Raw genomic sequence first — 16,090 nt, 5'->3', positions numbered from 1 at the left:
GTCCGAACTAATAGAAAATACCCCCCTATTTGTTGATTAACACACATATTCTCAGTACAACTTTCAATTTATAGTTTTCCTTGAGTTTGACTTTCGAGTTATTGAACCAAGATGTCGCCCACTCCTTGGTTCTCACACAGAAATCGAGATTCTTCCGGTTGATATGATTTTCGATTCACATAGAACGTTAATTCAATATAGGTGATATTTACATGCTGTGGTGTTTTATCCGCTCGCGACCTATTTCCTTTACGTTCGGTTATCCTCACAGAACATCCTGTCAATATTATCAGAAAAAGTCCGAACTAATAGAAAATACACCCCTATTTGTTGATTAACACACATATTCTCAGTACAACTTTCAATTTATAGTTTTCCTTGAGTTTGACTTTCGAGTTATTGAACCAAGATGTCGCCCACTCCTTGGTTCTCGCACAGAAATTGAGATTCTTCCGATTGATATGATTTTCGATTAGCATAGAACGTTATTTCGATATGGGTGACATTTACGTGCTGTGGTGTTTTATCCGCTCGCGACCTATTTTTTTACGTTCGGTTATCATCACAGAACACTGATCCCAGTATTCCGTTACCTGTGACTGTAAGCTAAAGCACAGATTGAGTACCTGTGGCTGAAGTATTTGATCTGTTCTGTGAAGTTTATGGTTCGGTTATTCGATAAACTGTCAATATTATCAATAATTTTTAATTAATTCTAACATGCTTACACAGAAATTATATTTATATCTTGGACTAAGAGATAATTCTGAGTTCTGCGGTTGCGAATTAGGTTAATTTTATTTTTCAAAATTATTTATTCAAGATGATAGTATTGTTTTTATTCCTACTCCGAAAACACAAAATAACCTGGTAAAGCAGTCAACAAAATTACTGTCGGGATTGTTACATCAGAATGGTTAATTTTTGAAACCTTTTGAACAGTACCTTTTAAAAATGGTATCAAAAAACGAAGACGACTTCTGGAATACCAGTGCATCTTCTGGTTTCAACTTCGATGACGACGAAGATTCCAACCAACCGTTCAAGGAATTTGTTTTCAGCTCTACTTCTGAAGAAAACAGTATTCTACCTATTCATTCTCTCATATCTAAGGCCAGTTTGGATCTGATACTAGATGATATCAAATCTACAAATGACTACATTGTTCCCCCAGTTGAGGAAACGATCAAAAAAATGTTCAACGGCCAAAAGTACGTTTTGGAGGTTTACAAAAAACTAACCGATAAATTGCTTCTCTTGGATTCTGCTGTAAATTCAATGGACGGAAATGTGATACTGGGTGTTGTTCTCTTTTTGAAATCCACTCTGCGGCGTAACATATTTTATCATCAACTTGCAAAAAGAACTGTTGCCGTCAGACATTATGCTACTCATTTGATTGTTAATGGTCAATATGAAGAACTGGCCGATCTTTACATGGTCACGGGTAACAATTCTGGCATGAGGCAAGTGTATTACTTGAGCGGACGGGATATCAAGAATAAAGACACCCTTTATAAAAAGTTGGAACATGTTATGTTGGAACATTTGCAGAAGGTCAGTAATGACGAAAAAAGAGAACTGAATGAAAACATGCAGCTGTTGCAATGGCAAATCGACAGAAAGGAGACTTGCAACTCAGTAATCGAACAACTAGCCTCCCTCTGCAAAAAGGAATGGGAGAGGAACAAAAACTCCAATGACGCCATAATGGACTTTAAAGAGAAACTCAAAATTGATGATTTCGCCTTCGAGTGGACTGCCATGAACGTGTTGGCTTCTATGCAGTCGTGGCCACAGCTGACAGCTTTATTTATGAAATCGAACTGGTTGTCAAAGAAGAGTTCCCTCAAAACAGTCATGCCAGCGGAAATTTTCGTTTATGGGATCAGCAGGCACAGTCCCCCCAAGGATGCTCTAGAGCAGTATCTGCACTGCATATCGGACCATGACAGAGCCCTGTATCTTGCAGAAAAATTGAACTGTCACAAATTTGTCATTCATCACTTTATCAACCAGCGAGATAGACAAGCACTGCTCGCCTATAAAGCCAAAGTTGTTCCCCAGAATGAAGAATATTTCCTAATCGAGAACGCCCTCCAATCCAGTGATAAAAAATGGAAAAATTGAGGCTTCAATTCTACTTTTCCATGACATGAGAATCTCTTTTTCTTCACTGGTTTCTCAATGTTTTATGGGTATTTAACCTACATAATCTGAAAATCAAAGTTGAACCAATAGAGAAGCTGCTAAAATGTAATAAAGGGCAGATAAAAAATTCACCCCAAAAAGTTGCTGCATAATATAAACCTCTGAAGTCAGTAAATTGTTGAATTTATAAATACCAATAGATTGAATAATCAGTGGAAAAATAAAATGTTTGTACTTAGCGCTCTTTAGATGGTCAACCTTTTGGAAAATGATCCTTTACATTTTTAAAAACTAAAAAAATTCATCAGTGAACGTCAATTGGAAGTAGCTATATAGACACGACTTAAGAATCTATTGTATAGCGAAACACGTGCTGCGTTTCTGTGAAACTGTTTAGTGAAAATCTCACTATAAAGTGTAAAAATGTGGAAAAATTCCAAAGAAAGCTATGATACATTTTTCTTTCTTGTTCTCTTTGGAAGTTTCCCACATTCTTCATCTTTATTCAAAAAAATGTGGGAATCTTTCAAAGAAAAGAAAAGCAGTAAATTTCACAAAATTACCTCCATACATTGATGTATAGATCATGTAAAGTAGTAACTGACTCTAATGATCCACTTTTGGGCTACAATATTATCTAGTTTAAGTGATATAAATTTAAATGTTCCCCAAGGACCAGTCCTAGGTCCAATTCTATTCTTTCTGACATCTGAGTCAATTTTTTGAAAGTTCTTGCTTTCTTCCTCCATTTGTGAGATTCACACATTTTTTTGTATAAAGATGGAGAAGTTGTAAGCCACATCCTTTCATTCCCAGAAATATAACTATTTCCATATGAGGCGTTATTCACAAGTGATTTTTTTTGGATTTCGAAAAGTCAAACATCTACAAAAAGCTATTACTACGACAAGTTGACCAATTGGACTCTTCCATGGTTTATATCACAGGGTGAGCTTTTCAGTTTACCTCTTTTTACAATTCGGCAGATTCTGTATTGTTTTAACTTTATTTATTTTTCTGATTGTGAAAGATTAGACACTCAAAAACAGTAAGAAGCATTGACTCTCCCACAAAAATGTCTTTCAAATACTTATAAAATAGTTATTTCATAATTTCTATTTTCATGTAATGTTGATTTTGCTAATATTTAATAATAAATCATTTTCTACAATGTGGTAATTTATCTTGCATTTATACTGTTGGTACATATTTCTATACAGTTTCAACTCATATAGTTTCGAAAGTGTTTTCTCCTGCTGTATATTTTTTTAACCTAACTTGATTAATACAAATAACTGACTCCAATAAACCACTTTCGGGCTAGAACATTGTCTAGTTTAAGTGATATAAAAGATATTCCCCAAGTACCAGTTTTAGGTTCAATTTTGTTCTTTCTGACATCATGTACTATTGTTCTTTCTGACATCATGTACTAAGTAACTCTAGCAAATCTTCTTTCTTCACAGAGGATACAACTTTTGATATGATAAATATCACCTAAGACTCCAAATATATAATGATATTTATTGACCATAAGCGATTCAAAACATATATATGGCCAGCCACAAAATAGTAAAATAATGTATCAATTGAAAAATAATTATGCTAATACAAGATAGATTAAAGTTAGACCCATTGCTTCCAAAAGTTTGTCAAATAAATGTCAGTCAGGGTTCTAGCGATAAGTCGTGAGGCTGAACATCGGCTAACATTACCATTTAGGTCATTGTAACTCATTCACACAAACATGACTCTACTAACTCATTACATAAATGTTGGAACAACAATTACAATTTCTTCGGCCCTAAATGGGCTGTGAATTCTAAGGAGCCTATTTATTTCAAAGGTAGGGGTGGTGGAGCGTCTCCTCCCCTTTTTTAGTATGTCACTTCAAATGATTAAAATTATCAAGCACACCATTTCTCGGAAACTGAAACAAGTTAGCACCTGGTTCAATTCAATTTGACCACGAAACATCATGAATTTCAAGACATCTAATGAAAAACCTTGTATAAATTATCTATAGGAAATTTTCTGGTATTTAATATTTGGATTCATGAATGGATTCATCTATTGGTCCATTCGAGACGTTAGGTATTTGCATTGAATTTTCTGCTTAGCGCTATTGGGAAATTTATCGACCCGATGCGACATCTACCGGATATATTGAAACTTAGCCAGATGGTAAAACAAAAAGAAGTTTTTGTCAGCCGTTTTCATATATTGTTATGGTTACGTGTGCTTCACTTATTCATTAGTTTCTCTCTCAAAACACAAAAAAACCAAAACATAACCTATGTTTAACATTCACTTTTTGGGAAATTCATCGCCAGATACATCTACTTGTCATATTAAAACTAGGCCAGATGGTAAAACGAAATCCGCTGTATGCACCACAGAACAATAAACGTAGCTTAGCCAAGCGCTAGAATAACTTGGCGACGTTGTATCTTTTCGGGAATAATTACCGTTTACGCGTCAATTGTCAAATAGCCCAACTGGCCGGATAGCATTGGTTGCTGAGGCCATTGAATCGAAAAGAAGAAGAAGAGAACCGCGAAATGAATGAAAAAGTAATGAGTTCCTAACTTTTCTTCAGAACACAAAAAACCCATAACCATAGCCTTTGTTCAACATTCAGTTATTTTGAGCAGCTGTTTGAATAGTACCATCATTGGTAAAAATTCTTTCGTATAGATAAAATACGTGAAAGGTCTCCGAAATTTTTCTCTTTACAAAAACCGCTAGCGACATCTTGTATGATATTCGAGAGTTTTGTGATAGTTTTAGTTACAGGTTTCTTCATGTAAATTGTGTACTTTTATTGTGTTCCAAAAGATGGCAATGATAGTTATTCAGGCAGCGACACCTTGATAACAATAAACTATTAATTGATGTCTATTTATAGTGAAGGTTTTTTCTTCTAGAGAAGCAGTACTTCTGTTTATTTGTGCTGCGAATATAGTCGACTTGAAATCACTTGTTACATTAGTTTTCCTTATAATAACAATAAGAGATTTATACATACATTATATATATGGAAAACTGACATTTGAAGGAATTGAAAAAACGTTAGTATGTCAAAAGAGATGTATTCGAGAATTATATAAAAAAACAACAACAATTACAAATTAAAATATATCCTCTTCTAAGAGAGGGCCGCCGAACCTGGCCAACTTCGTCTTGCTGGTATCAAGTTCCATCTGAACCTTCTTCCTGATGTAGAAAATGGGACAATCCCTGCTGGTGCACAAGATCTCTTCGAACAGCGATCCCTGGCACCTCTGACACTCGGTGAACAAAGCTCCGAACCTCTGTTCCAGCATCCCATGATGGCTCAGTTCCTGCTGATAGAGCGCCGCCTCTTTGCTCTTGCAATGAGCACAGACGGCTTCGTTTTCGTATCCTTTGGGGAGAACCGCTTTGCAGCCGATACAGACTTCTTTCTTCTTCGTGAAGGCAGCCAGGGCGCCCACTTTCGATGTGACCATCGTCCTGGATCGGGTGTGCTCTCCACCTTTAAAATAATATACAGGGCGAATCGAAAATAGCCGAAATTAAACTTGATATGATGAAAAAACTTGACACAAAGTACATTCTCTTTATTTCAACTTACGCAGCAATATAGATTCGGCATTGTCTCCTAAAATAGGCTGGAATATCCTGATCAGAGGCTTCGAGAGCTGATTTTCCAGATAGTACTTCGCGTCTATTGGAATGTTATTTTCCAGAACGTAAATAGGATCCTACAAAAAAAAAAGGAAATTACCAAAAATTCACCTAAACAGCTGCTCGACTGCTTACCTCAGCCTTCTCGAAAGCTTTAGCATTTTTAGTGCCAGCCGTTATAACGAATGGAATACGATCTCCTAGTTTTGGGGCATTCCCCGGGTCTCGCTTGGTGATTTTCTTGGCGAGCTCCACGTGGGCCTGTTTGGCAGTGTAATCAGACTTCGTCAGCTCCTTAGTGATTACCAACTGGGATATGTCGACGTTGTTCTGAAGCAGATCTGAAATTACTTGTTTGGCATAGTTGGCAGCTCCATCTGGATCTCTATATAAAAAAAAAATATCAAGAAGAGACAAAATTTCGTTTCTGTATTTGTACTACGTTTTGAAAAAACATTAGTCTGACTTTTGTTCCACCGGAAACACTTTTTCCACGCCAGAACAAAAATACTGTCTCTAGACGCGAGTATCGCTTACTAAGTTAACAAGAAATGGGTTATACTACTCTTACAAGCTATGTTAATATTCTTATATGCATCTACACGAATCACTACCACGCATAATGTATTTTATTATTGTCCTATCGTTATTTACTATCTGACTTAAACTTTATGTAGGAGTGCGAGCAATAAAATTTCAGAAATGGGACCTTCAGCACCGTTCATAGATCTCATTCCACATTTTTCAATTTCCACACCATCGGAGGCATCTAAAAACTTGTAACCATGTACCGGTCTCAATAATTTAAAGCATTCCTCTCTTATTCTGTAAAACATGTTTCTCGTAGCGAACTATTAGTCCACTCAGTTTGATTAACATATTTTATATTGCAATCTTCACAGCTCATTTCGTAATTCCCAGATTTTTTCATAGTTTCATCTTTCGGGTTGCCCAACACTCGTTGAAGTATGGGATTTACGAAATGAGCTGTGTGGATTGCGCTAAGAAATATGTCGGTCAAACTGAGTGCAATATAATAACTTGAGTCAAGGAACATATTTCATATATACTTCACTGTAAATTGATCAGCAATGTAATATTACAATTGGACTAGTTGAATCTAGCTTTGGTTGGGTTAGTGACAGGTTGACATTAGCCCGAATAATAAAATTTTACCCAAAATAATCAACTGCCATAGTAGTAGTTATGATTGAGATATATATTGTTTATGATACAAACAGTTTTTCCATATTTATTATAATAATTATCATGATTTGTATGTACAAGGTCTGTTCAAAAATTAAGGTGGATTTTAATTTTTCACCAAAAATATTCATTTATTTATCATTTTTCATTTGGTGTCCTTTTGCTCTCGTGGGCTTTTCCATTGGGACGATTGGACTTTGTTTTTTATGTCAGAACCACAAACTCATGACCCAGTTAAGCAAATCTAGATCTCCGTTGATGTCATTCCTGAGAGATGCTATTGCAATGTTTTTTTTTTGTTAAAATTTAGCAATTTTGGAACGGATATTGCTGCCACACGCTTCATGCCCAAAATTTCCGAAAAAATTACATGGAATGAACCAACCGATATGCCGACACCCTCAGCAATAGGGATTCGACGATTCTCTGAAACAATTTTCTTCACTTTCTCACTTTCATCAGTTGCGCTGAGGCTTCCAGGGCGAGCGTGGTCATTCACATCTTCTCTACCTTCTGTGAAAAACTTGTACCACTTATAAACATTTTTCTAACTCTTAGTACAATCACCGTATACCACTGTCAACACTTCTAGTGTTTTTGAGAACTGAATTCCATTTTTTACACAAAATCTTAAGCAAATTCTTCGATTGTTTTTTTCTATAGCAGAAAATCGCAGAACACACAAAACACTTCAAACCTTTATGCCTCTGACCAACAAACTAAACATGCTCAACAGCTGAAACTGTGAACATATGTTCGAGACGAGTCTATCAACATAAAAAAATCGCAATTCGAATGTATGTAGCCTTCAAAAATTTACCATCCACCTTATTTTTTGAATGGACCTCGTATATAAAGAATTCCCATTACAGATACTCACTTGTCTATAAGCAACTTCTGCAGACACGTGTTAATCACGTCCACGACTAGGGTGCAGTTATCCCTCCGAACAGTTTCGATGCCCTTGCAGTCCATCTTGTCATATTTCTCAGTATTGGTCCAGTACAGCCCTGCGTATCTCTTCTTATTGATCAGCAAGTACGGATAGTACACCTAAAATTCTGCAACGGTTACTATATTCAAACTACCCTTTGGGCTTAAGCGACCTTCTCGAATTCCAGCTTGATTGGCTTGATGAATTTCGTGCTTATCAACTCCGCCGCTTCCGTGCCCAACTCCATGCTTTTCTTCAAGCTACCAGCTTTGAAATTGACCATGACGGAATCAGTGTCACCGTATATTACTTTGGCGTCGGCCTCGTAACCGTTTTCGATGCGGTAGTGTTGCTCGACCTCTTGCTTGGTTTGTTCGATCATAGTTCGGCCGTAAGCTGTGACGCTCTTGAAAAAATAATGCCAATTTGTGAACACAGAACATATCAAGTTGCTTTTATCTGAGCCTTCTCTTAATTTAACCTCAACTCACCCCGGATATTTCCAAACACGGCAGTTTTCCGACCTGAGCACCTGTAAAACCGTACACAGAGTTGGCAGATATTTTGTACGCCAGCTGCCTGCCGTTCAGCACGGTCCTGATGACGGGATCTTTCTCATCCTTCAACAAAGCCCTTGTTCTCTTCCTGGCTGCCAGTAGATCCTGCAAAATTTGAGGTAACAAACCCTCCCTAACAGTCTTTTTGACGAACATACAGTTGGCCGGAGTGACTGTCACTTTGTCATCGGTTAAACTGAAAATTAGCCGGATCAGAGATCAATATCTTGAGTCAAGTTAGTTGTGTGGGAAACTTACCCCAACTTCTCCTTCTGATGCCCCTTCAACAGAGTAGTGTAGCACAAGTTGTGAGCAATCATTATACTTGGGTATAGAGAGCTGAAATCCAGTGTAGCAATCGGCTCTGTGTAATAACCTCTGATGGGTTCGATAACTGTCGCGCCTTCGAATTGGTCGTTCCCGGGAGCCCCTTGGTGGGCCGGCATGAAGTATCCAGCTTTTTTTGCCTAAAGTAACCGTGAGTTTATTGTTAATCATTTATCTAGAATAACAACACACTTGAAATGTGTGTATACGTGTTTGAAAATAAGGAAAGTTATACGTTGAATAAGAGTATTCACCACCACGATACAGGAATCAAACACCAGTTCCATGTGCCAATTGTGAAATCAAAAGTGACTTATTCTGTGCCAGAATACATTGGTCCAAAAGTTTATAACAATGTGAAGGCTTCAAAGCAACTGTATAATTTTAAACAAACAGTGAAAGCATATCTGTTAGAAAATTGTTATTATGCACTATCAGAATTTTTTATTAATTAACTTCAAGTATCCTCAATTCATTTTGTTGACAGTTTCTTATACAACTTTATATTGTCTTCATGAGAATAAAGTATTATAAAAAAAGGGAGGTTCATTGTCCAACAGGAGTAATCTCAATATATAATGAAGTTTACAGCTATGAATAAATACCTTTATATATCGTAATCGAATACGCTAGAAAATTCCGTCGAAATCGGTATCATTATTCTCGCTGCTTCTAGAATGGCGGGGAATCATCGTACATTCGCGCGCCCTTAGCTACGTCACCAGTGATTCATGGCCACCAGTGGCGGCCGATGTTATTTTCACTCGGGCATGATTTACAACACTATTTTACTTATACGGGTGTAACTAAATAAGTGTAAAACATTTAAGGAGGTGATTCCTCATCGAAAGAAAGATAGGATATTTCATATAAAGAAATTTCATTGGAGCATCCCTTGTTAAGATACAGCTCCTTGAAGGGGGCACATAAAATTTGTATAACAATTTTTTTCACAAGCACTGAAAAAGTTACAATATTGAAATTAACCTGACGTTTTGTACTACCAAAAAGACACTTAGCAAGAAATTTATTTGGTTTACCCCATGGTTGTAAGGGGTACAAAACGCAACCCCTAAAATTTATTTCCAATGTAACATTTTGTCTTATTTTTTGTTTACCATTTAAAAATTCATTTCCGATAGACTGTTTCATTCTAAACAAAAAATGTCTGTTAGGTTTTTTGCCCAAAATAAACCAGTTCGCAGCAAAACATTATTTTACAAACAACTACACAGATACATGGTCATGTAGTTGTTCTTAAAATAATGTTTTGCTGCGAACTGGTTCATTTTGGGCAAAAAACCCAAGAGACATTTTTTGTTTAGAATGAAACAGGCTATGGGAAATAAATTTTTAAATGGTCTACAAATAATAAGACAAAAAGTTACAGTGGAAATAAATTTCAGGGGTTGCGTTTTCCACCCCTTACAACCATGGGGTAAACCAAATAAATTACTGGCTAAGTGTCTTTTTGGTAGTACAAAACGTCAGGTTAATTTCAATATTGTAACTTTTTTAGTGCTTGTGAAAAAAATTGTTATACAAATTTTATGTACCCCCTTTAAGGGGCTGTATCTTAACAAGGTATGCTCCAATGAAGTTTCTTTATATGAAAGATCCTATCTTTTTTTCGATGAGGAATCACCTCCTTAAATGTTTTACACTTATTCAGTTACAACCCATATAAGTAAAATAGTGTTGTAAATCATGCCCGAATGAAAATAACGTCGGCCGTCACTGGTAGCCATAAATTAATGGTGACGTAGCTAAGGGCGCGCGAATGTACGATGATTCCCCGCCACTCTGGAAGCAGCGAGAATAATGATACCGATTTCGACGGAATTTTCTAGCGTATTCGATTACGATATATAAACGCCAGCCGCGAACATATCGAGACAGTAAAGTGGACGTTACAGTGCGGTACGCGAAGTGATCTAGTAAGGCGATAGACATTCAAATAATAGTTGAAGTTTAGTTGAAGTGTTTGTTATATTAAAAATGAAATAAAGTTCATTTTGATTATTCATTGTAGACAATTATTGGTCAACCCACAAGGAAAAACATAACAATAGAATACGATAGCATATAAAATCGCTAGACTAATAGAATAGTATATTATACAAACATATACATATAAAAATCAAAAAAACATAAACTGTAGAATTCTAACTGAATTGGCAGTGTGCAGAGAGTTGAAAGACCGTATTTCACCTTTATGGGTTGTGATTAGATTGTAATTAGACTTGCATATAAATCAAATTGTTACGAATTATATACTGGAGCAACAAAAATATCACATTGTGAAGAGAAACTTTTATTTTATTATTATTGAAAGTCTGCGTAGATAGAGTCAAGTTTCATCCTGTTTTCCAACACAGAATGTGAGTAAATTGTTAGAAGTAAGCTTTTCCTACTTTAAACTACTGTATTCATAGTTTTTTACAACTCACATGTCTGAGTAACTGTGCCACCACTTTCACCTGCTCCCCTTTAGTTAGCAAGCTTGTAATGGGCACTCCAGTCACTCTAGCCATTTCGATATCATTCGTGAAACTCAGTACAGTGTTCAACAATCTCAGCGGTAATTCTGCGTCCTTCAAGCAATACACCGCAAGCCTACAACAGAAAAACAGATGAGAAATATGTTTTGCGTTGCGTACTACTTCTCACCGTCTTCTCGTTTGCTCATCTCCATTCTGCAAGTCGGTAATGATGCTGTAATGCACGTCCTCTTTCTGTTCGCCTAAAATCTCTGTGCAAACGCTGTTCAGGGTGTACGATCTCAGCTTGAAATCCCGTTTCATTACTAGGAGCATGTCGTAGGGTACCCTGCCTTCGAAGTTGATCGATTTGAAGGTGCGACGGCCGATTTTGGTTTGAGTAACTGTCTCTTTCACAGCAGATCTGGAAAATGAATTTGATTTATGTAGCGAGATTTTATGGATACGCTCGAAATGTGTAAACAAATGTTACTTTCAACTATTTCACTAGTTCGGACTTCCATTGTCTACCGTATAAAATTATTTGAAATCCCTGAAACAACTAAAAAAGAAGAATTAAAAATGAATCGCTGAAAATAACAATTATATTGAGCAAAATAAACCTGAAATGAAATAAAAGTGAAATAAAATGCAAGTAAAAATAGAACAATTGAATAAGTAAAAATAAAGAACTAACGTGACTTGAAATCTCAAGAACAATGAACTCGTTATTTCATAAGGGATTATTGAATTATAATAAACTTCCTATCAACATTAAAAAAAGCAATTCACTCCAACAATTTAAACACTCCCTTATGGAATATATACGATCACAGAATTATTAGATTAAGATCTGCATCTATTGTTTTCTTTTCATTGTCCATTTTCCCACTAGTACATTTTCTTATTTTCGCATGTTATATCTAATACTATATCTAACATCTAATAATATTATATATTTCGTCTAAATTTTATTTAATATTCACAATCATATTACCATTTGTATATTAGGATGTCTATTTTGAATAAAGATTATTATTATTATTATTATATATATATATATATATATATATATATATATATATATATATATATATATATATATATATATATATATATATATATATATATATATATATATATATATACATATATATATATATATATATATATATATATATATATATATATATATATATATATATATATATATTATACTTTTTATTTTTATTTTCTTTTTTCATTTCTTTATTTTTATTTATTCAATTGTTCTATTTTAAGTTGCATTTTATTTCACTATTATTTCATTTCAGGTTTATTTTGCTTAATATAATTGTTATTTTCAGCTATTCATTTTTAATTATTTTTTTTTTAGTTGTTCCAGGGATTTCAAATCATTTTATATAGTAGACAATGGAAGTCCGAACTTGTGAAATTTATAATGAAACATTGTCAATCACCTTCAAACTTACTTTTAACTAATTGGTCCTGATGTTAATTGCTACCTGTTATGGTACCTTATCTTTATCGATCACGCTTGATAATACTGGCTAGTTAATTGGAAGACCATGACAAGATTTGGTACCAAATTTGATTTAGCCTATACGAGAGTGTGTGGAAAAGTTTCCGACCCAACATAGATACAAGATTTCAAAAGCTACACCTCACGATTTGATCTCCAGAAACTTTATTTGAAAAAAATATTACATGTTTCGCTAACACAGTAGCTTTGTCAAGTGATTTGAATACTTCAAGTGATTTGAATACTTCTTCAATAACACGTGATTCAGTACAGAAAAAAGTTTCAAACGAAACGGAAGATACATTTCAAAATCTAATTCGATTAGTTGAAAGTAAACTAAAATATGGATTTCAACAATAAAAACTTTATCGTAAATTGGACACCTATAAAATTCAATTACTTAAATATTTCAAAAATTCGAAAAATTAGAATTAAGGTGCTTGACATACATATCCAATCAAAAGATTGATTTGAAAAATAAAATTATTTTATGAAAAAATATTTTCAGTCCATTAATATTTTGAATGAAACTTCAAATCAAAACATCAAGACTGAATTGTTTTTTAAAATTGCTACTGCAAATTTTCTCTTTGCTTTGAAACAAGTTTTACAACTGTCTGCCCTCTGTTAGAGACTTACTGCATCTCAGTATTACTATTGAATTTAGGACCTCAAACTTCATTATGTTGTTTGAGAGACATTTTACATTCGTGCGCCGTCTATCAAAGATTTATAATACTAGTGACTAGAACTTAAAAACAAATATTTTTGACCATAAATCGAACTAAAAAGTGAAAAATGATTATAGTTTGAAAAAACTAAAGGACACGCTTTTAAAGAACATCAAACTAAAAAGTTAAAAATATTTTTTTTAAATAAGCTTAAAACAATAACGAACAAAAAATAATTTAATTAAAAAATTATTTTCAACTTTTTAGTTCGACGTTCTTTAAAAGCGTGTTTTTCAGTTTTTTTAAAACTATATTTATTTCAGATCAAGACAACAGATATTTACAAACCTGATGGAAGTTTTGAAAAACGTACAGAGTGCTGCAAAGGTGAATAATTCAATAGCCATTCAGTTATAAAAAATTCAAGGGTGATGACTTTTGAAAAGACATTCTTGGAAAGTTTTTCAGTAACTGATAATTAGAAAATTAGAATGCTTCTTCAATATTTTATAGTGTCTGAAGCTGAAAAGTTGCATTTCATTATTTAAATTTGATTTCTCAATCAATCTATTTTTTGTACTTCATCTTAAAAACAAATCACTTCAAAATCTTACGCAACATCTAGAAGCCTTCCCAAATAAGCGAACTTCTTCAGCTTCAAGTGTTTAGCTCTGTCCATCAAATACGGGAAATCGAAGTTATTGATATTGTATCCAGTAAAGATATCTGGGTCCAAAGATCTCACAAAGTTCGCCCATTCTTCCAACATTTCTTCTTCATTACTGAAGCTGTAAACCTAAAAGATTGTCGGTTAAATAAGAATCTATGAAAGCTACTGAAGGAGTCACCTCTGCGTGGCCAATTGCAGCACATGTGTTGAGAGTGAAAATGTTACGAAACAGTACATCCTTCTCTCCGTGACATTTTACAACGTTGGCGATTTGGATAATCGGATCAACGTTTGGTTCCGGAAAAATACCTGAAAGAAAATGTGTTTGATGTGAGATCCACATTTGTTGTTAAATGAAATATCTACGGAAAACAACTACTCCCCTGGCTAATACCAAGCTGGATATTTAATTATATCTGACAGAGGCTTCAGAACAGTAAAAAGTACTTATCTCATCAATATCAATTTCATTATCAGTATGATAAGTATCTACCTTTTCTTCCTGCACATTCTATATCAAAACTGAGTATCCGGAACTTAGCCACAGAGGCCCACTCCCCTTCGGGTGCGTGTACGATCAAATCTGCCCATGACACATCGACCTCTATCTGACATCTAGTTGAGACTTTGAAATCTGATAACTGTGACCGCCTGAACCACTTTGTAGCAGGCAACTCGATCCAACAGCAACCCAGAATCTGTCTGTCCACCATGAACCTTTAAAATAAAGTATGAATAGGGGTTTAGTGAATTTGGAATCTTAGAACTGTTATACCTCGTTTCAATATCGACGTTGGATTCGAAAACGAAGAAAGTGTGTGATGCCAATGGTTGATACACTATAGTGGTGGTGATCAACCTCTTGGCAGCCGGTACAAATTTGGGAACGGCTAGGGTGATTTTTGCAAACTTGTCGTCTTTGTCTCCGGTATATTCTACCAAAGATTTTCCCTTCACCATTTCCACCTTCATTACAGCTTCAGGTATATCATTTTTGTTGGAAGATCTCTGGTCAGCAAGAACAGCATCATTCAGTTTACGCTGAAAAATATTAACAAATGATTAATCATTGGAATAAAAGGTTATAATATATAACAGTCTTTATATGAAACTCTTAAGTTTATTCGAAATTTCTTTGGAGTCATATAACATTCGATTAGTCTTCACCATTAACTGTTACACATTGGATCCTATCAATGAATCCACTATAATTAGTATTGACTAATTCTATTTGAAGAATAGAACGTGTTCCTTACTTTAAAAGGTTCCAGCTCTGCATTTGTGAAGGACTCTGGCAAATTCACATAGAAATAAGGCGAGAACCCATGTATGTGACAGCAAATGCTGTTTCCAGCTTTGGTGATACCGAACATCCTAATAATGGGTACCAAACCGTTCTGGGGGCCAAGCATTCCGGGATAGACATTTCCAATGTAGTGGTCCAACTCTAATTCTTGAAATATCAGAGTGTCAGTTTTGGGATCCAAAGCTGGGACTGGCGGACGAACAAAGTTATCGCATCTATGAATGAATATATTTATTTAGAAATATTGGTATTTATGGTACATTAAGTCAATTAGAAATTTATATAAAAATAGAAACATCAGTGTACCATTTTTTTCCTATTATACTACACACCTCATACGTTTGGCCGAATTTTGCGGCGAGAAGTCTTTCCTTTTACTCATTTTTTCACGAGGGCTCAAAATTTTTAATATCAGATATTTTAAAAGGAAATATGTACTTCACTGGCGGCAAAACATCATATTTTGTCGGTTATTTGAAAAAGTGGGGTTAAGTTTTCACTTTGACATTTATTTTGACACCTCTTCTATTTTTTCAGGTCTAAGACATAAATGATGTTTAACCAGGACTACAGAGTGGGTGACATTAACATTTTTTT

At 34.8% G+C, this 16,090-nt stretch overlaps 2 protein-coding genes across 2 annotated transcripts; one reads left to right on the top strand and one right to left on the bottom strand.

Moving 5' to 3' along the window:
* Positions 1-656: 656 nt before the first annotated feature.
* Positions 657-3,322, top strand: Vps16B (Vacuolar protein sorting 16B). Its single transcript, XM_023160232.2, has one exon. It carries the CDS (start codon positions 955-957, stop codon positions 2,128-2,130), a length of 1,176 nt encoding a protein of 391 aa, XP_023016000.2. The 5' UTR covers positions 657-954; the 3' UTR covers positions 2,131-3,322.
* Positions 3,323-5,227: 1,905 nt separating this feature from the next.
* PolD1 (DNA polymerase delta 1, catalytic subunit) lies at positions 5,228-15,992 on the bottom strand. Its single transcript, XM_023160231.2, has 15 exons — positions 15,826-15,992; positions 15,444-15,708; positions 14,963-15,228; positions 14,681-14,904; positions 14,366-14,496; positions 14,132-14,313; positions 11,515-11,748; positions 11,295-11,460; positions 8,776-8,984; positions 8,452-8,713; positions 8,133-8,366; positions 7,907-8,079; positions 5,956-6,205; positions 5,768-5,897; positions 5,228-5,668 (listed from the first exon to the last, which is right to left on the bottom strand). Exons 1-15 carry the CDS (start codon positions 15,873-15,875, stop codon positions 5,283-5,285), a joined length of 3,162 nt encoding a protein of 1,053 aa, XP_023015999.2. The 5' UTR covers positions 15,876-15,992; the 3' UTR covers positions 5,228-5,282.
* Positions 15,993-16,090: the final 98 nt, after the last annotated feature.

The sequence above is a fragment of the Leptinotarsa decemlineata genome, unplaced genomic scaffold (assembly GCF_025532065.1).
Source record: "Leptinotarsa decemlineata unplaced genomic scaffold, Ldec_3_MD MMD2_tig00026314_RagTag_RagTag, whole genome shotgun sequence".
Classification (NCBI taxonomy): domain Eukaryota; kingdom Metazoa; phylum Arthropoda; class Insecta; order Coleoptera; family Chrysomelidae; genus Leptinotarsa; species Leptinotarsa decemlineata.
The sequence above is the reverse complement of the archived record's forward strand: the minus strand, read 5'-3'. Positions and strand labels throughout refer to the sequence as shown.

Coding starts and splice junctions, on each gene's coding strand:
- PolD1 (XM_023160231.2), bottom strand. CDS start 15,875: ATGAGTAAAAGGAAAGACTTCTCGCCGCAAAATTCGGCCAAACGTATG. Junction 15,229..15,443: donor CAGAGCTGGAACCTTTTAAA/GTAAGGAACACG, acceptor AATATTTTTCAG/CGTAAACTGAATGATGCTGT. Junction 11,749..14,131: donor GGAAGGCTTCTAGATGTTGC/GTAAGATTTTGA, acceptor TTCATTTTCCAG/ATCTGCTGTGAAAGAGACAG.
- Vps16B (XM_023160232.2), top strand. CDS start 955: ATGGTATCAAAAAACGAAGACGACTTCTGGAATACCAGTGCATCTTCT.